The sequence below is a fragment of the Pogoniulus pusillus genome, chromosome Z (genome assembly GCF_015220805.1).
Source record: "Pogoniulus pusillus isolate bPogPus1 chromosome Z, bPogPus1.pri, whole genome shotgun sequence".
NCBI classification, from domain to species: domain Eukaryota; kingdom Metazoa; phylum Chordata; class Aves; order Piciformes; family Lybiidae; genus Pogoniulus; species Pogoniulus pusillus.
Genome location: NC_087309.1, coordinates 37509623 through 37530218, shown reverse-complemented (window position 1 = coordinate 37530218; position 20596 = coordinate 37509623). Strand labels below are relative to the sequence as shown.

The window sequence follows — 20596 nt, the reverse complement described above, 5'->3', positions numbered from 1 at the left end:
CAGCCTGACCTCAGTGCCAGGGAAACTGATGGAGCAGGTTATCTTGGGGGTGATAAGAGCGCACCTAAGGGATGGCAAAGGGCTCAGGCCCAGCCAGCATGGGTTTAGGAAGGGCAGATCCTGCCTATCCAACCTCATCTCCTTCTATGATCAGGTGACCTGCTTGGTGGATGTGGGGAGGCCTGTGGATGTGGTCTATCTGGACTTCAGCAAGGCCTTTGACACTGTCCCCCACAGCAAACTGCTGGCTAAGCTGTCAGCCCATGGCTTGGATGGCAACACTCTGTGCTGGGTTAGGAACTGGCTGGAGGGCCGGACCCAGAGAGTGGTGGTGAATGGTGCCACATCCAGCTGGCGGCCAGTCACTAGTGGTGTTCCTCAGGGATCAGTGCTGGGCCCCATCCTCTTTAACATCTTCATAGACGACCTGGATGAGGGCATGGAGTCAGTCATCAGCAAGTTTGCAGATGACACCAAGCTGGGGGCAGATGTGACTGAGTTGCAAGGCAGAAGTGCTCTGCAGCAGGACCTTGACCGCCTGGACAGATGGGCAGAGTCCAATGGGATGGGGTTCAATAGCTCCAAGTCCAGGGTGCTGCACTTTGGCCACAACAACCCCATGCAGAGATACAGGCTAGGGTCGGAGTGGCTGGAGAGCAGCCAGACAGAGAGGGATCTGGGGGTACTGATTGATACCCACCTGAACACGAGCCAGCAGTGTGCCCAGGTGGCCAAGAGAGCCAGTGGCCTCCTGGCCTGCATCAGGAATGGTGTGGTCAGCAGGAGCAGGGAGGTCATTCTGCCCCTGTACTCTGCACTGGTTAGACCTCACCTTGAGTACTGTGTTCAGTTCTGGGCCCCCCAGTTTAGGAGGGACATTGAGATGCTTGAGTGTGTCCAGAGAAGGGCGACGAGGCTGGTGAGAGGCCTTGAGCACAGCCCTACGAGGAGAGGCTGAGGGAGCTGGGATTGTTTAGCCTGGAGAAGAGGAGGCTCAGGGGTGACCTTACTGCTGTCTACAACTACCTGAAGGGTGGTTGTGGCCAGGGGGAGGTTGCTCTCTTCTCTCAGGTGGCCAGCACCAGAACGAGAGGACACAGCCTCAGGCTGCGCCAGGGGAGATTTAGGCTGGAGGTGAGGAGAAAGTTCTGCACTGAGAGAGTCATTGGACACTGGAATGGGCTGCCCGGGGAGGTGGTGAAGTCGCCGTCTCTGGGGCACTTCAAGGCAAGGTTGGACGTGGCACTTGGTGCCATGGTCTAGCCTTGAGCTCTGTGGTAAAGGGTTGGACTTGATGATCTGTGAGGTCTCTTCCAACCCTAATGATACTGTGATACTGTTATACTGTGATATTTGTATATATATGCCTGTATATTGTACTAAGCTGTAAATACAGCTTCATTCCTTAATTTTCATCTGCTGAGTCTAGTCTGGGTGATTTCTCTAAGTGTGGAGGGGGTGAGTCTTGGTAATGATGGCTAAAATTTAATTATTTCATAAAGGCAATATTTTTATTTAAAATTACTTTCCATGAATTAATTTATTGCTGGGGCTAGGGTGTGATGGGACTTAGTACAAGGTACAGGACAGCAAAACAGCCACGAGATGTCTAATTCACTCTGTGCTGGATCAACAACTGGCTGGAAGGCAGAGCCCAGAGAGTGGTGGTGAATGGTGCCACATCCAGTTGGCAGCTGTCACTAGTGGTGTTCCCCAAGGATCAGTGCTGGGCCCAGTCCTGTTCAATATCTTTATTGATGACCTGGACGAGGGCATTGAGTCCAGCATCAGTAAGTTTGCAGATGACACCAAGCTAGGAGCAGGTGTTGATCTGTCAGAAGGTAGGAGAGCCCTGCAGAGGGACCTGGACAGGCTGAATGGGTGGGCAGAGGCCAAAGGGATGAGATTTAACAAGGCCAAGTGCAGGGTTCTACACTGTGGCCACAACAACCCCAAGCAGCACCACAGGCTGGGGACTGATTGGCTGGAAAGCAGCCAGGAAGAAAGGGACCTGGGGGTACTGATAGATAGTAGGCTGAAGATGAGCCAGCAGTGTGCCCAGGTGGCCAAGAGAGCCAATGGCATCCTTGCCTGCATCAGGAACAGTGTGGCCAGTAGGAAGAGGGAGGTTATTCTTCCCCTGTACTCAGCACTGGTCAGGCCACACCTTGAGTACTGTGTCTAGTTCTGGGCCCCTCAATTCAAGAGAGATGTTGAGATACTGGAATGTGTCCAGAGAAGGGTGACAAAGCTGGTGAAAGGCCTGGAGCACAAACCCTATGAGGAGAGGCTGAGGGAGCTGGGGGTGTTTAGCCTGGAGAAGAGGAGGCTCAGGGGTGATCTCATTGCTGTCTACCACTACCTGAAGGGAGGTTGTAGCCAGGTGGGGGTTGGCCTCTTCTCCCAGGCAACCAGCAATAAAAAAAGGGGACACAGTCTCAAGTTGTGCCGGGGAAAGTATAGGCTGGATGTTAGGAGGAAGTTCTTCACAGAGAGAGTGATTTCCCACTGGAATGATCTGCCCAGGGAGGTGGTGGAGTCACCGTCCCTGGAGGTCTTCAAGAAAGGACTGGATGAGGCACTTAGTGCCATGGTCTGGTTGAATGGATAGGGCTGGGTGCTAGGTTGGACTGAATGATCTTGGAGGTCTCTTCCAACCTGGTTGATTCTATGATTCTAATATCTTACAGTTTGCCTTTTTTCCTCCTCTTCTCAGATATGTACATATCTACCATGTGTACCTACAATTCCACCCAGGCATGATACCTCATTTCCATTTTTGTTTTTCTACCTGTGAGCCCTGTTTTCTTCATCAGAATCATCTCTGGTGTCATTAATTACACAAATATTTATATTATTTGCTGGACTGACTGAATATTCACCCTCTAACACTGACAGCAGACACAACATTCTAGAAATATATATATTTTTAAAAGGCATTTAGCTTCACACAAATTCATTTATAATGTAAAAGGTCCATTTGTTTCCTCCCCGTCCAGTGCAAAAGCTTTTCTTTGCTATAAGCACCTATGCTGCAGACAGGTTAGCTTTAAATTATCTAAAAGGAAAATCTTTGATTATTATTATTATTATTGTCATTATTATTACTACATCTACAATTCCCTGTGGAGTGTGTTCAGCTTTATCCACACACGCAAGATCAGAGTATACATTAAGACATTATCCAACTGCCTAATGTTTGTTGCTGAAATACAAAAGGATTGAGCAGTCCAGCACACTTTGCTGGAAATACAGAAAAAGAACAATCAAGATTATACTAAGAAGTCAGCTGTAGGGAAGAGAACCTCTCTGAAGCTTTGTCCTGACCACTCTGCAAACCATGGGAAGAGATCCACCTATTGCCCTGAACTTCAGATCCATTGTACAGTAAACATGCCACTGGTGACGTCACCCACATGAACCAGCAACACCCCCAGACTGTCCGGAAACACATGGAGGTTGTTTAGATGAGTAGACTGCATGCAAAACACTTTGTGAAATCCTAACCTTTAGAACGAAGCATTTAAGACAGCAGCTTATTTGTTCTCTCATGAACCTAGGAAATACCCTGTGAGTAACCAGAGAATCACCGAAATCCTCTATTGTGGGAGCCAGAAGGGGCTCTGGAGATTATCAATCCAACCCTCTGCTAAAGCAAGGTCACTCGCAGCAAGTTGCCCATGGTCACAATGGCCAGGCAGGTTTGGAATCTCTCCAGAGAGACTCCACAACCTCTCTAGGCACCCTGCTCTAGGGCTCCAGTACCCTCAGAGCAAACAACTTCCTGGTTCCAGTCCATGCCCTTTGCCCCTTGTTCTGTCATTGGACATCACTGAAAAAAGCCTGGCCCTGTCCTCTTGTCCCTGACGGGCCTTTTAGCTCTTGCTGAGCTTTGATCAGATCCCCTCTCAGGCTGCTCTTGTCCAGGCTCAGCAGTTCCAAGGCTCTCAGCATCTCCTTCTCACAGAGATGCATCAGTTCCCTCTGCATCTTTGGAGCCTCTAATGGACTCTCTCCAGTAGTTCCTTATCTCTCTTGAGCTGGTGAACACAGAACTAGATCCAGTCCCACCTTTTCTTTCAGTACTGCAGATGTGACCTCACTAGGTCAGAGTAAAGGACAGGACGCTCTCCCTCAACCTTCTGGCCACACCACTTCTTAATGCAGCCCAGAAGACCATCTTTGGTCTCTCATGGCCTTCTTTGCCATGACAGCGCACTGCTGGCTCATGGTGAATTTGTTGCCTATCTAGATTTCCAGATTTTTGTTTATGGAGCTACTTTTCAGCAGGTCACCCCTCACCCTCACTGGTTCAGGGAATTATTCCTCTCCAAGTGCAGGACTCTACACTTGCTGTGGTTGAATATCATGAGGTTTCCTGTGCACAGCTCTCCTGCCTGCCCAGGTCTCACTAAATGTCAGCCCAGTTTGATGTGGTATCAGTCACTCTTCCCGCTTTAGTATCACCAGCAAACTTGCTGAGGGCATGCTTTGACCCTTCGTCTAGATCACTGATTAAAATGTTGAACAAGAACATCACAAGCTATAGTGCTCCAACTAGAATAAATCCATGAAAGCAATCATATGGAAAGAAAGGAAGTAAATGCTCCTCTCAGCTTTGAAAGTAAAAAGGTGAGGAGCTGGGGCTCTGACATGAGCACAAGGAGTTTATTTTAAAAAGGCTAATACTACTTCTGTGGGATAATCAGAAGCAGACCAATGAGGAACTTGAAACATCAGATATCTCAAACATACTTCTTAGCCTTTACCTTTCATGCTTTTATGGATGTATTTTCTATTTAGTAAGTAATCTACTATCTTCCTATAAGGCACTTTGCATGTTTATTTCTGAAGTTACAGAGAAAAGGTTGCTTTCCTCCCCAAGCACTAGAATAGCTTCGCTATAAACTTGTCTCTGACGGGAACCGTTTCCTGCAGGAAGTCCTTGGAAGCTTTTTGTCCTTAACAGATGATTTTCCTACCAAGAGCATTTCCTAGGAAATTCATGTCATAAGACTAAACAACTGAAGTGGATAATATGCACTGTCCTTCCAGTCTCCTGAGCTGAATCCCTTGGGTGACCCAGCACATTTGAATGGGTCTTGTTCTTCTTTGTTATATGACCCATAGCTCCTGAGCTGCAGGGAAGAAGGCCTTTGTTTCTTGTAAACTATTTCACGTTCTTCTTGCTATTGGGGAAACATAAATGCCCACCTATAAATAGAAAAAAAACCTGCTTCATTTTAACAAACATCAATTTCGAGAGCTGGTAAAGACATAATGCATAGGAATGAGGAGCCAACGGTATACACTAAAAGACAGATAATGCCTCTCAAAATCATTATGGAAATGTGTTATCCACTGCAAAGTGCCATGTTCCTATCCTGCCCCTAAACAGCTGGGATCAAATTAAAGCTCCAAAGGGCACTAGAGACAGCTATCCATTTCATGGACGAACGTAGTTCTGCAGAGCCCAAAGGCCAGAAGGACCTTTCAGTAGGGTAGGGACTGCGTACCACTTGAGACCAGTCCTTCATGGCAATGAGGTCTGGGAAAGCTTTATCAATCTGTACCAGCTTATAGCAAACTCTCCATTTTCTTCTGCACAATCCGCATGCTTGACATTTTATCTAAATAAGCCAGTAGAGTATATCTATTTGATGAAAAGTACAGATCAAGAGTATTTACAGACTCTTCACCTTGTTCCTTCCCCATTTTTTATTTCAGGCTGTACGTCTGATCACCGCAATCGCACGTCAGCTGTTCTGTTTCCTGATTAGATAAATGGCAACTTTAAAAGAGGAGAACAATAGATGTGGGGTGGTTATTTAAAACGTGGGGGAGTTCCAGGAAATGTTTTTTCAAACTTGTTTTACAGTAAGATGTACAAAACACTGAAGACAATCACCTAGTAAAACAAACAAACAAATAGAAAACCCACCTTACTCTGAAAGACCTTCTCCACTTGTTTACTGCTCCAACGGTACCCAACACTAAAACAATCTATCTTTCCCTTTTAAAATTACATACTTTGAAAAAGTAAATTCCAACACGTGGTAATAAAAGGTAGTGGATACATTTCTGTTGCATCTTGTGTCTGGAAACTCCAGCGTAGGATAAAGAAAGTTTTCAAAACATGAAGTGTGAAATTCTTGAGCCATTCATAGCTAAAAGTGTTTAACCACCACTGTTTGAGTTAGAGCTCCAGACTTGCAAGTTTTACTTGGAAATATCACAGAATTGTGGAATGGCTTGGGATAGACAGGACCTTTAAAGGCCATCTAGTCCACACTCCCGGCAGTGAACACCTAGAGCAGAGGTTGCTCAGAGCTCTGTTCAATCTGACATTGAATGTGTGCATGGATGGTGCATGGGACATATCAACTATGAAAAGATAATACAATTGGATTTTTTTTTTCATCTTCTTTGAATAAAGGAACATCTACTTTATATCTGAGGTTTTACAGATTCTCTAAGGCTAGGAACGGCAAAAAACATTACTCTTCTTTGATGTTGAAAATCAGTATCAATGTAATTTGATTAGAGATGCTACAGTGTTTTTTGCAGGCCTGTTGATAACTGTAGTTATAGTCCAGATATTATCATCTGTTATTAGAGTAAGAAGTCAGACTAATTGATCCTAGTACAAAAAAGAAAGTGTCTACTGGTGAAGCAGTTGCTTGTGTTGGTAGAGAGTTAAAGGAAGGACTGTGGGCAGAATGGCAGTACAGGAGGTCTGACATCACCATGACCTTGAAACTAACAAGTCAGTGCTTCATCCATGATGACAAAAACATAAGGCAATCAAGCAGTGGAAGGTGAAGATGACAGTATTTGGTTTCTTAACTTTACATTTTCTAGTTCTTCTAAGGGATTTCAAACACAGTTTCTGAACCTGTACTTCTCATTACACTCAGTGATGAGTGTAATGTCCGTAAGTACCAAAACAATATATGCAGAAATATGTATTCTTGTAGTTGCATGAAATTATGGTAGAAATAGTTCTAAATTTATATTACCTCAAAAAAATCTACCAGAAGCAGACAAAAGTTATGCATGACCCACAGAAGTCATAACTGGCACTTAAAATGTCAACGGACCGGCAATGTCGATGGAAGACCAGATAACAAAGATTAGCCAGTAAAAACAGTAATTAAAAGAAAAAAAGATAATTATTTCCTAATGTCCAAATATTCTAGAGTGCATGAACAGCATCAGAACTATATAAAACGCACTGAATTTGAACAACTGAAAAATTTCACATAGAATCATAGAATCAACCAGGTTGGAAGAGACCTCCAAGATCATTCAGTCCAACCTAGCACCCAGCCCTAGCCAGTCAAATAGACCACGGCACTAAGTGCCTCATACAGTCTTTTCTTGAACACCTTCAGGGACAGTGACTCCACCACCTCCCTGGGCAGCCCATTCCAATGGAAAATCACTCTCTCTGTGAAGAACCTCCTCCTAACATCCAGCCTATACTTTCCCCGGCATTCCTGGTATCATCTCACTCTTAGCTGGTTCTGCATGAAATTCTGATCTTGGAGTCATTCAGTGGCAGGTCTCCAACCAGCAGACATGACCTAGGTATGGTTTTCATAGGTTCATAGAATAGTTTAGGTTGGAAGGGACTTCGAAGGTCATCTAGTTCAAACCCCTCTACTATGGGCAGGGACATGTTCCACTAGACCAGGTGTGGCAGAAGGTTCAAATTATGCCTAGAACACAAATCCATCACATGCCCTAAACACCTGCCTGAATTCCCATTTTGGCCCCCCCTTCCCGCTTCTTCTTCCCGGGTGGAAGAAGCAGGAAAGCAGACAGAACCTTTGGCACCTCTCAGTCTATCACAGACCCCATATTTGGCCTTGTTTTGCAGCTTGCTCTGTTTTGTGACAAGCACAGGTCAGGATCCTAGGCCTGTGCATCTTCCTTTGTTGGAGAAATAACTCAGGACCGGCTCTAGGGCTGGTTTTACCTGTTGCTATTGGGCAAAGGCACTCGCCAAAATGCTTCAAACCCTAGCAAACTGCTTGTTTGCTGATGCTGCTTTTGCTTTGCTCGCTACCTGTTTGCCTTACAAGCCTCTGTCTGCCACCACACTTTGCATCGCACTTAAGTGGGGACCTGCCTACGACTGGCAGCCTGACCCTGCCTGATTGAGCCCGAATATAGGTAACGACCCAGCAACGACCTAGCAGCGAGTTTCGACACTGGGACTTGCCCACCAGCCTGCTGTGCCAGCCCCAGGGCCAGCTCCTTGCTATACACAGAACTCACAGTCAGACTGCTCCAGCCTGCAAACCTGGACCCTGCTTTGCCCAGGTGGCTGCTGACACCCGATGGCTTCCTGAGAGCCACGGAAGACCTCGCTCGTGTCCATGGGCCTGCTCAATCTGGACTGAACAAGCAGCACAGCCCCATCACATCATTACCACCTGAAGTCCACCACCTGGCTTTCACTACCTGCATTTTCCTGTTTATGCTTTTGGAGCACAAACATTTAGACTTGTGACCAGTGAGTGCCCTAACTCTCGAGTTTGTAAAGGTTTGTGCTTAACCTTTCAGCAGCAGCCTGTGCTGCCAGGCTCTCTGGTTGTAAACATTTACAAAGGCTTTTCCTAAAGCATTTGACTCCACATATATACATTCTGCAAAGCAGTTTTACCAACCGCATCATAAAACCTGTCTGTGTTAATTGTAAATAAGTTTGGGGAAGTTTTCTTTGTATAATTAATAAACTATTTAATAATTTTTTACATCGGCCTCATTACAATTCACTCCTAACCCAGATCCAAACCCCATATTAACACCAGGTCACTCAAGGTCACATGCAACCAGGCTTTGAACACCTCCATGCATGACCTCCCAGGGCAACGTGTTCCAGTGTCTCACCACCCTTACTATGAAGAATTTCTTCCTAATCTCCAGTCTAAATATGCCCTCCTCAAGCTTCAATCCATTCCTTCTCATCCTATCACTACAAATCTTTGTAAAAATCCCTTCCTGGCTTTTCTGTAGGTCCCCTAAAGGTACTGAAACACTGCTATAAGGTGTTCCCAGAGCTTTCTTTTCTCCAAGTTGAACAGCCCCAGCCTTCTCAACCTGTCCTCATAGAGAAGGTACTCCATCACCCTGATCATCTTCATTGTCTTCCTCTGGACCTAGTCCAGCAGTTCCATGTCCCTTTATGTGCTGTGGGCCCCAGAACTGGAAGCAGTACTCCAGGTGGGGCCTCATGAGAGCAAAGCAGAGGGGTAGAATTCCTTCCCTATCCTTCTGGTCAAACTTCTTTCAATGCAGTCCAGCACAAAGCTGCCTTGTGGGCTGCAGGAGACCATTACTGGCTTGTGTTGAGTTTTATCTCTGTGTTTTCCATATCATCTGCTATTACGCAACTAGTGCAATAAATCCCACTTATTCCTGTGGGCCACAACTGTCTTTCAATACCTTGTTTGACTTCTTGAGTCTATTTAATGAATTGGTGTCTTGAAAGAAGCAGCATTAATTGAAACAACAGTATTCTCACGGCTTTGAACTTTACTTGGATAAAATGAAATTTGAAGTTATATAAAGCAGCGTGGTGAAAAGTGTCTTCTGCAGTTACACTGAGGGGTCAACATTCTGTTCAAGAATGGTAAGTTTCAGAGTACTCATATCTCTTTTCTGTAAATAATGAACTGGCAATAAAGAAGGTTTCTTTTAAAGCAAATAGCCATGCCCACTTCGTTCTTCTGGCCCTGTTTTACCTTTGCTGTAAAATCTCAATTTTTTTTTTTTTCAAAATTTTTTATCTGAGGCAGTTCTATGCAATATAAACCCAAACTTGATTCTGGCAGTAATTCTTTCCATATATGAATATAAAAATCTATATATGTATATAGAATTTCTGTGTATGTGTAATTTATATACATATATATATATATATATATAAAAGTTTATGTATGTATAGCTGCACCTACACAAACATCACCAAAGATCTATTCTTCACATCAGTGCACTGATACACACTGCAAAATCACAAACCCCAAATGTTTTACATCTGTGCTCTAGATAATCACTAAGCAAATCTATTCACCTCATTTTACAGACAAGTAAAACATCGTAACTAATGTAAGCTAATACATACAGAATAATTTAATGACAATATGGACAGAAAGATATTACAAAGACAATAAGCAATTGCTTTTCTGAATTAAAAAAGAAGAATTTATGTCTGAGATGTACATTTTGAAAGTATTAAATCACTTGATGCTCAAGCATGCTCCCACCTTTTAAATTCAAATATAAGTTAAGGATGTGTATCTTTTAAATTAATTTTTATTTTATGAACTACAGAGATTTTTAATTTTGGAAAATTATAGTATCACAGAATTGTTTTCTTTGGAGCACCTTTTAAGATTATCAAGTGGCCATAGATGGTGTTACAGATACTTCCACTATCTGTAACAGAGGAACTATCTGTATAGCAGAGGAACTTGCACATCGTAAGATTGTATTTATATATATTTTTTAAGCCATTCTTAATGTCATTGCTTTCAGATATCAAAGGTTTCTCCCCTTCTATGATACACTAATCTCTGTCCTACACACAACTCTGAATGCAGAGTGATGCTGCACCGAGTCCAGGGAAGCACTCACAGATGTCGAATTTTACAAAGGGCTGTTTCAATTATTCATGAATAATTATCAACACCTAGTCTACATTTGGGTTTTTGTTCTGTTTTTTTTTTTTCCAGTTAAAGGATTTTTGCTTTACCACTATGCATGCTGCATGAGAAAAGCTAAGCCTCAAGTCTCATCTCTCACAGTGGAAAGAAAAATATAATCCAATATTAGTGTCATGCAATTTTAATTTTTTATGTCTCTTTTTTTGTTTGTTTTTTCGTTTTTTTTTTAAACTAGAGTTAAAAGAAACAGAAAACTGAAATACTCAGTGTTTTTTTGTAAATGCTGCATATAGTTCAGTTTTACTGTTGTAATTATCTCAGTAACACATTACAAATAGAAACCAGCAATTTTCTTTCCCAGTGTATTACCTACGAAATTAAATCTCTGCAATTATACTGATATTGTTTCAAAACAATGCATCCCTTGTTTTAATATGCACTCTATATGTTAATTTGAGAAATAAACAGAACATGTAATTAACACTTCCACTGTGTCACTGTGCTTGTTTGGATGCTGCTAAGTTGGTGAAGCAGAAGTGTCCAATATGTTGTGTGTGGTGGAGGTGACCCCCAGAGGTGGTCACCACACGTGACCCCTCTGAGATAATCAAAGGAAAATGCACCAGTTCTTACCTGCAGGCTGTTGAAGATGATGAAGATGACCAACATCCAGAGGTGCCGGTAAGCCATGTGCAGTCCTCCCCAGAGCCAGGTCACAGAAATCAGGGCAAAGAGGTACAAGACCAAGGGGATCTCTGATAAAAACACAAACACAGCATTTCAGCTCGTGTGTTCTGGAGAAAACACTTCTACAGGCTTTACTGATGCAGGACCCAGTTTCATTGTCTCTAGCCAATCTTTGAGTTTGTTCTTTTCTCCTGCCCCATCTGGCTGGGGGTCCCAAGGCATTTGCAACCAAGGGACAGGAAGTCAGAAGGTCATGGCCAATTGAGCAAGTGGAATGTGGAAGGCAGGGTGTCACAGCACAGCTCAGCAAACCAGGTATGGGTGCTCTGTGGGTGGGAAGAGCATCCAAGGAGTATGAAAATGTGCTGGCTCTTAGCAAGCTCTGGACACTTTGCGTGGAAATGGATTTTGAAGAATTACAGAGAAAAGAACACAAGCATTATCAGTACAAAACCCACCACATCTCTGGCAATTTACACAATTACACAGAAATGTTACGAGCAGACTTTTGTCTGTTTTGCTGCTACTCTCACTGCAAGGCATCCAACCCTGTAAGGCTTTAAGCAACAACCTCCATTCAGCCAGTGAGCCACCCAAAGACAAACCTTGCACTCATTAACTTCATTCACCTTCAAAAATATGTGCAGATTCCATCCTTAAGCACACACGCATAGAGCTTACACATACACTTCATATTCCCTACTGTATTTACATCATAAAAGATGTAAGGAGTGCTGGCAGCAAGATGTCTGCATAGACGAAGTTTGCAAAAAGCAAAGCAGAAGTTGACTTTCACCCCTACTTGCTCCTGTTGCTGATGGCCAGGTATGTGTTGTGCTCCTCCATAATGACCATATCACAGCAGACTTCAAAGTCCATGTTTGCCCAGGCCTGCACACTTCAGGGGCAGAGGTGCTTGGCCAGGCATTGCCCACCTCTGCATCAGCCATGCAGCATTAGCAAGGAGTGTGTATGTGCTTTTGACAGGAATTGCTCTGGAAACAGCAGTTTGGGAGTACTTCAGGTATTTTGTTTAATAGTATACACTGAGCGCCTTCTGAATGTTGGCAGAGAAGTCAAGGCTACCTTCCATCAAGACAGGCAGTAGTTGCTTCAGAATTATACCTATTGCTCAGGCAGAAATTCCTGTGTATATTTGTATAAGCAAAGGAGTGACTTGAAGTGAAGCACAAGGTGAACAGGCACTACACTTCTAAGGCTTCTCCTATTAAAGAGAGTAAAATCCAGATGCAAACCTGAGCTGTTTTGCTCTTCTCTGTGATAGTGTGACATAACATTGAACAGAGGTATTTCCTTAGTGAATTACAATGAATTACTGTGTTGTAAGTGAAAAATTATGCTATAGTAATCTAGAAGTAGAGGCAATAAAACCAAAGTATTAAAATAAACTCAATTCTTAGGAGCAGTTATCAAGGCCTTGCTTTTTCTACAGGGAAAAAAACAGACTGTACTTAATGTTTGATGAAAATTAACAAACATCGTTACAATGTTAAGAAAAACAGATTTCCCAAGTAAAGGCATTTGGAATCTCAGCTGTAATCATCACTAAGGTGATCTTGTTCTTCCACTGATGTCTGAAGACATGGTATAAATCCTCTCCGACTTGGTCACTTTTAAGTAGTGCCACTTCTGAGCTGATAGCTTGCTCACAGCAGGTGGTAGGATGAAGTTCTGAGAGTCTTGGGTGCCATGGGACTTCCATCAGGGCCTGAGAAAGCACCATGGGCACTGGTGGCTTAGAATAGTATCAGATGTGGGCATTTCATGGTCATGGGAAATCATTAGTACATGACCAGTACATACAACATAGGACCTGTGGAAAACCCATTCCTTATAAAGAGAAAACTGGAGGTCAGACTGCAGAGTTGAGTTGTCTCCAGTGCCATCTGATGCACACTAAGCACCTGAATCACTTCTCTTATGGCAAGGTGATGTCCGGTCAAAATCTGTTAAAGGTCTGAGACTTTGTATCAGAATTTTCTTCCTGCCTAGAACAATTTTCTTCCTGTCTACAACTACCTGAAGGGAGGTCGTAGCCAGGTGGGGGTTGGCCTCTTTCCCTAGACAACCACCAAAAGAACAAGGGGACACAGTCTCAAGTTGTGCTGGGGGAAGTATAGGCTGAGTGTTAGGGGGAAGTTCTTGCCAGAGAGAGTGATTTGCCTTTGGAATGGGCTGCCCAGGGAGGTGGTGGAGTCACTGTCCCTGGAGGTGTTCAAGAAAAGCCTGGATGAGGCACTTAGTGCCATAGTTTAGTTGACTGGCTAGGGCTGGGTGCTAGGTTGGACTGGATGATCTTGGAGGTCTCTTCCAACCTGGTTGACTCTATGGCTCTATGGCTCTACCTGATCCAGAACATGAAAGTAAGGAAAGACCTGTATGTCTTTCCCAGCAGCATCAGGAGAAGAAGATTAAGGCTAAGCTCTCTGGCTAGGAAGAACCAAATTTCGGTAGATTACTAGAATGGAAATGCAACCTATTTCTCATGTTGCACTGCAGAGTCACAAGGGTGCCTTGCACACAAAGCGACCATCACAAAATCCCTTTGACAATGTGAAAAAATTCCTTGTGTCTCTGAGGTATGTTGAAATAAGCTTTTCTTTCACAGCTACAGGACCAGTATCAGAAGAGGTTTATAATAAATTAAAAATGCAAAGCCCTCAAAAGCAACAGGTAGAACAGCATGAAGTGTTTATCCTACCATTGCATACATTCATGAATACAAATACCTATTCGGTGCATGTCATGTGATCTTCACCACAAAAAGAACTAGCAACCTCAAAAATTTCGAGGTTACAATAACAAAAGTTGGAACAATATGATTTAGGGCAACATACATCAAAATAAATGTTCACTTTGGTAAATGTAATTTGACGTGAGCCAGCAACAGGCATTTGCAGCCCAGAAGGCAAATGAAATCCTGGGCTGCATCAAAAACAGAGTGGCCAGAAGACTGGGAGAGGTGATTATGCCTCTTTACTCTGCTCTGGTGAGACCTCACCAGGAGTACTGTGTCCAAGTCTGGAGTCCTCAATATAGGAAGGACATGGACCTGATGGAGCAGGGGACTGGAGGACCTCTCCTACAAGGACAGGCTGAGGGAGCTGGGGTTGTTCAGCCTGGAGAAGAGGAGAAGAGAAGACTACAGAGAGACCTAATAGCAAACTTTCCAGTACATGAAGGGTGCTAGAAGAGATGGAAAGAGACTGTTTACAAAGGCCTGGAATGACAGGACAAAGCGCAATGGCTTCAAGTTAGAGAAGAGCAGATTTACACTGGATGTTAGGAACAAATTATACACCATGAGGGTGGTGGAACACTGGAACTGGTGGCCCAGGGAGGTAGTTGAAGCCCCATTCCTGAAGATATTCAAAGTGAGGCTTAACAGGGCTCCGGGCAATCTGATCTGGTGTAGGATGTCTCTGATCAATACAGTGAGGTTGGACAAGATGACACTGGAGGTTCCTTCCAACCCAAACCATTCTATGATTCTGTAATTCTACAAAATTACATACAGAGCAGCTCAATAATCTTTCTGGACAGATATTAACTGAATTATGTATTTTTTTAAAAATAGTAAAATTATGCAAAAAATTTGCAGAATAAAAAGTTATCTGCTTAGGAAATTCAACTGATATAAAGGCTTGACAACTAATGACCATTAATCAGCACAATTTTAAAGAGTTGTATAAAGCTTGTACATAAACCAAGGTGAAGAGAACTGTATTTGAAAGACTGGATGAATATTTGGCTTCCTTATTACTTTGCAATGCAGTTCGGCTCAGGTACACAGCAGATGAGAGAAGAAAGCAAACTGCAAGCAGTACAATATGTTGGGAGTTAATGTCATCATTTCTACTTTTATTGCATAAACATCACATAAGGAAAAATAACACAATATAAATCATAACCCAGCACCTCCAGATTACTGAATCCATAGATCACAGAAACAGCTGTTTAAATGAATCTGAAGAAATGAAAGAAAAGGTGAGGCTACATGAGGAGTGCTGGGTCTTGTTCTGTGCTCACCAGCTCAAGAGAGAGAAGGAACTACTGGAGAGAGTCCATCAGTGGCTACAAAGATACAGAGAGGACTGAAGCACATCTGTGAGGATGAAAGGCTGAGAGCTGGTAGGCTGCAGAGCCTGGACAAGAGAAGCCTGAGAGGGGGTCTGATCAATGCTTAGCAAGAGCTAAAGGATCTGTGGAGAGAAAGAGGGTGAGGCCAGACTCTTTCCATTAGTGCCAGTGACAGGACAACAGGCAATAGGCATAAACCAGAACCCAAGAGGTTCCATCTGAACAAGAGGAGAAACTTCTTTGGAGTGAGGGTGCTGAGGCCCTGGAGCAGGGTGCCAGAGAGGTTGTGGAGTCTCCTTCCGTGGAGAGATTCCAAACCTGCCTGGGCAAGCTGCTGTGGGTGACCCGGTTTTAACAGGAGGTTCAGACTGTATGACTCCTTCCAAGCCCCACCCCGGTAGGATTCTGAAGACTGAAGGATATGAAGACTGTATACTTTGATGTACTATGACCTAACTTTAATATCTTCCAATGTGTGTGAGGAGATTTGATAAATTCAGTCTCATCTCATCAGACTAAAACTACCAGAGGCAAAACCAGAACCAACTAATTGAATTTAAGCAGATATTTAATGGAGTGTAAATTGAGTAACTCTGATAAAAGCTTATGTAATGAATGCTCCTCATACAAATACATCAGTTTATGTATGTATGGGTGCTGGTTTTGTCTTGGGACAGAGTCAATTCTCTTCATAGCTAGTATGGGACTGAGGTTCGAGTTTGTGCTGGAAACAGTTGGTAATTCAGGAATGTTTTAGTTGTAGATGAGCAGTGCTGACATACAGTCAGGGCCTTTTCTGCTTCTCTCATCACCCCACCAGCAAGTAGGCTGACAGTGCACAAGAAGCTGGGAGGGAACACAGCTGTCACAGGTGACTCCAACTGACCAAAGGGGTATTCCACACCATATGCTGTTACATTCAGAAAAAAAGGTGGAGGAAGAAGGAAGGGAAGACTTTTGTCTTCCCGTGTCACCACCACATGTGAAGGAGCCTGGCTTTCCTGGAGATGTTGAACACCTGCCTGCAATGGGAAGTAGTGGAAGAATTTCTTGTTTTGCTTTGCTTGACTTTTGCTTTACCTATCAAACTGTCTTTATATCAACCCACAATTTCTTTCACTTTTACCCTTCTGATTCTCTTCTTCTTCCAAGCAGGAGACAGTGAGCAAGTGGCTGGAGAGGGCTGAGCTGCTGGCTGGGGTTAAACCACAACAGCACTACGGCATGAAAAGGAATCTGAAGATAATTTGCTTTTTGCCAGATGTTGAATATTGGTACAGTTCATGATTCTGCTTTTACCTTTGTCAGCAACAACTGCTCCATCATCAGTGCTGTAAAAGGTTCATAAAGAGCTGAAACTCAGACAGCACTGAAAGTCTCAGCTGTTTGAACTTTGTTCACCCATGTTGTCCAGACAATTCCTTGTATTCTGAGCAAACAAAAGCCCAATAATCAAATGTGTCAGAAAATCAGCAATAACTTATTTTAAGTTTGTGAAAGCATCACTGAATAAAGGAAAAGGATGCAACTAATGACTCAAACCAAACCAAAATAGACACTTTAATTACCTGTGGTTTCCTTCCTATGGAATAAAACCCAACAACCACCTCCCAGAAAAACTCAAAGGATGTTTCTGGGCAGATGAATCCTCACTGACATGAGGTTTAATCCAAATCCAAGTGCAAGCAGTAGTCTTTCACTTGAGTAAACCTCAAGATGAAAGACTGCCACAGAGCAGTCAACTCAGCATCAGCTCAGCATCAGTGTGATGTAACTGAGACAATGCCAGGCAGCTCTGTTGGGTAATATATATTCAAACCCTGCTGGTCCTCATCTTTTCCACACTGTTACCATACTTCTTTTTTTTAGTACTAGGAATGATGAAGGGCTTTATTTAAGTAACAGCCAATCCACCCACTCTTTAAATATATATATATAAATGTATGCATGCACATATTGCCATCCTGACTGTTCATGCCTCTCCCTGAAATATTTCCTATTTTTCCTAGCTACAAGTTTAAGAAACATTGGCAGAAATGATGATTCGATAGGGGTAAATGCAACTTAAGCAGCTTTAGTTGTAGATTTCTAGAGTTTGAAAATTTACCACAGTTCAGCTTGGTAAAAAACGATGCTAGTAAGAATCTGAAAGACAGGCTGCAGTATTTTCATGAGAGATTTAAAATAGATCACAAAAATTAATGGATTTGGAGAAGTATTACAATTATGGAAAAATTCTATTACCTCAGTGGGAATCCAAAAGGAGGTGCACTGGCAATGAAGAAAAGTTTACCTGGCCTTGCCTCAAGGGCCAGAAAGCCTGGGCAGATGACATACTTCTCCAAGCAATTCTCCCACTTACAACTCAGGATCTTCCTGAATCAGACAGAGTTTTTTTTTTTCCTATTTAGTAATCTTCAGGAGACTTATCTGTCACAAATTTATCTTAGAATTTACCTTAGAATCACAGTATTATTTCAGTTAGAAAAGACCTTCAAGATCATCAGGTCAAATCATTCTCTGTCAAGTCTGGTGCTAAACCATGTCCCTCAGCATCACATTTCTGCATTTCTGAAACACCTCTAGGGATGGGGATTCAAAAACTTGCCAGAGAACTTTGCCAGTGTCTGATAACCCTTTCAGTGAAGCTGTTTCACCTAATCTCCAACCTAAACCTCCCCTGCTGCAACGTGAGGCCATTTCCTCTCATCGCATGTCATAAAGAAGAAGAAACCAACTCCCATCCTGCTCAACCTGCTTTCAGGGAGTTGTAGAGAGTGAAAAGGTCTCCCCTGGCCTGTTGGGTATAGGCTTGAGGGCAGACCACTGAGCTGAGTGAAAGTGTAGGACCAAAGTGCCTCTGACAGAAATGTGGTTTGTAAAACAAGAAGCCTCCACTCTAAACTAATTGTTTTATGGCCTTCACAGCCTGGTACCATTTGGTGCCTGTTTTCTTACTTAGATGCCATAACTGCCTCCTTAGGGTTAAGTTGATAAATTCTCTGAAGGACTAATATAGCTTTGCTAAAGAAGAGTTATTGTGCCTTGTTAGAAGACAAGAAATATGTAGCTAATGTATCCTAGCAATTAGTGTGTAATCCTAATGTAGTCCTAACGTAAATGTATGTAACCAATCAGAGTCTAACATGATTTGTAATCCTGTTATGTAGCCTTCTGATAGAAAGTATATAAACCCATGCTTGGGTATAATAAACTGGAACTTTCTTAAGTTAAGCCTTTCTCCCTGTCTCTTATTACCCCTTTACCAATGGTAAACAGCCTGTGGCTCTAGCCCAAATAATGAACTAATTACAGTGAACTTTGAGAATTCAGAGCATTCAGTGACAGGGAACTCCAAAAGAATAGCATAAGATTCTGGTAATAAAACACATGCTTGCTCAGCTGAAATAGCTGTCAGCCATGCATTCATTGTTTGGTTTCCTTACAGCGGAAACAAGAACAAGAAACAGAAGGGAACAGCCTAGAATATTTACAAACAGCTTTGTTTTCACCTACAGCAGCTTTAAATCGGTGACAAAATAAACTCATGCAATTCTATATGTTTCTGAAATACACTCACAAAGAAAACAAAGACTATGATGACCATTTTAGGTTTCATCTCCTAGTACTGTCTTATAAACACCTGTACTGACATATATGGAGAAATCATAGAACTACAGAATAATAGAACGGGATGGGTTGGAAGGGACCTCTGAAGGTCACCCAGACCAACCCCATCTGCAGTCAGCAGGGACATCCTCAACTAGATCAGGTTGCCCAACGCCCTGTCGAGCCTCACCTTGAATACCTCCAGAGATGCGGCCTCAAACACCTCCCTGAGCAACCTGTTTCAGTGTTCTACTACTCTCATGGCAAAGAACCTGTTCCTAACATCCAAAATAATCCAGTGATGTGGCTTATGTGTCTACATCTACATATGTTGCAACGTAAGTAGGTTGCAGCAGTTTACTGAGGTCCACAAAGGAATTACCACCATAGGACCATGGTCCAGTCAGTCTCTGCATGACTTCAGAAGTGAAAACTGCAACAGTTGCCACATCCATATCCCTGACAGGAGTGGAAAATATGTTGAGAAATACTAAATTTTACAACATAGAATGAGAGTATCTAAAATTTTTCCACAGCTGGGGCCTGGAAAGATTTTGCCAGTTGCACAGACACTGCAATAAAATTGGGGGTGGCGGGGGAAAGGAGATATAATTTCCCAATGTCCAATGTATCCTGTATCTTTACTCCCTTCACATTCAGAAGAGATCTGCTTTGGAAAGCATGGGAAGGAGACACCCGCTAACATCTGCACCTGGCAGTACTAAGAGCCATGTGGCCTCTTGCCATGTGGCATCTAGGAAGATGAGGAGGAATGAAGAAGAAAAAAAGTGAAAGCATCAGTAAAGAGGACTGAGAATACTGTGGAGGGCATGGAGTGTAATGTTGAGGAAAGACATGGATCTGATGGAGCAGGTCCAGAGGAGGGCCACAAAAATGATCAGGGGATTGGAGCATCTCTGCTACAAAGACAGCCTGAGGGACCTGGGGTTGTTCAGACAGGAGAAGACTAAATAGCGACCTTCCAGTATCTTAGGAGGGCCTACAAGAAGGGACTGTTTACAAAGGACTTGGCAGAGCAATTGGACTAGATGGTCTCTGGAAGTCCCTTCCAACCTCTAAGGTTCTGTGATTCTGTGACTGCAGTGACTGGACAAGAGGCAATGGTTTCAAGTGAGAGAAGAGCAGATTTAGATTGGATGTTAAGAACAAGTTATACACCATGAGGGTGGTGGAACACTGGAGTGGGTTGCCCAGGGAGGCCTGTGAGCAACCTGATCTAGTGGAGGGTGTCCCTGCTCACTGCAGCGATGTTGGACTAGATGACTGTGCTAGTTTGAAGCAAGCTAGAATGTTTTGGTAAGAGAACTAGATAACGGGCAGTGAAATGAAAACAATTGTGTCTCCTTCTCTCACAGTCACGCTGAGAACTCTGGGAAGAAGAAGTAAAACATTCTCCATTTTGTCTTTTCACTTCTGCCTTTGCCTTAGACCTGGTCACATCTTATTAACCTTGCTCCCACTAACCCTGCTCCCTAACCTCTTGGCTGCACCTCTCTTCTTCCTGA

The 20596-nt window shown here is 43.2% G+C and overlaps 1 protein-coding gene across 1 annotated transcript in view; it reads right to left on the bottom strand.

Annotated features, from left to right (window-relative positions):
- The window catches only part of ADGRV1 (adhesion G protein-coupled receptor V1), a 450458-nt gene that overhangs the window by 54411 nt on the left and 375451 nt on the right, over positions 1-20596 (bottom strand). Inside the window, 1 exon segment of the mRNA XM_064176319.1 lies at positions 11307-11428. Within this exon segment, the coding sequence (XP_064032389.1) occupies positions 11307-11428 (122 nt within the window).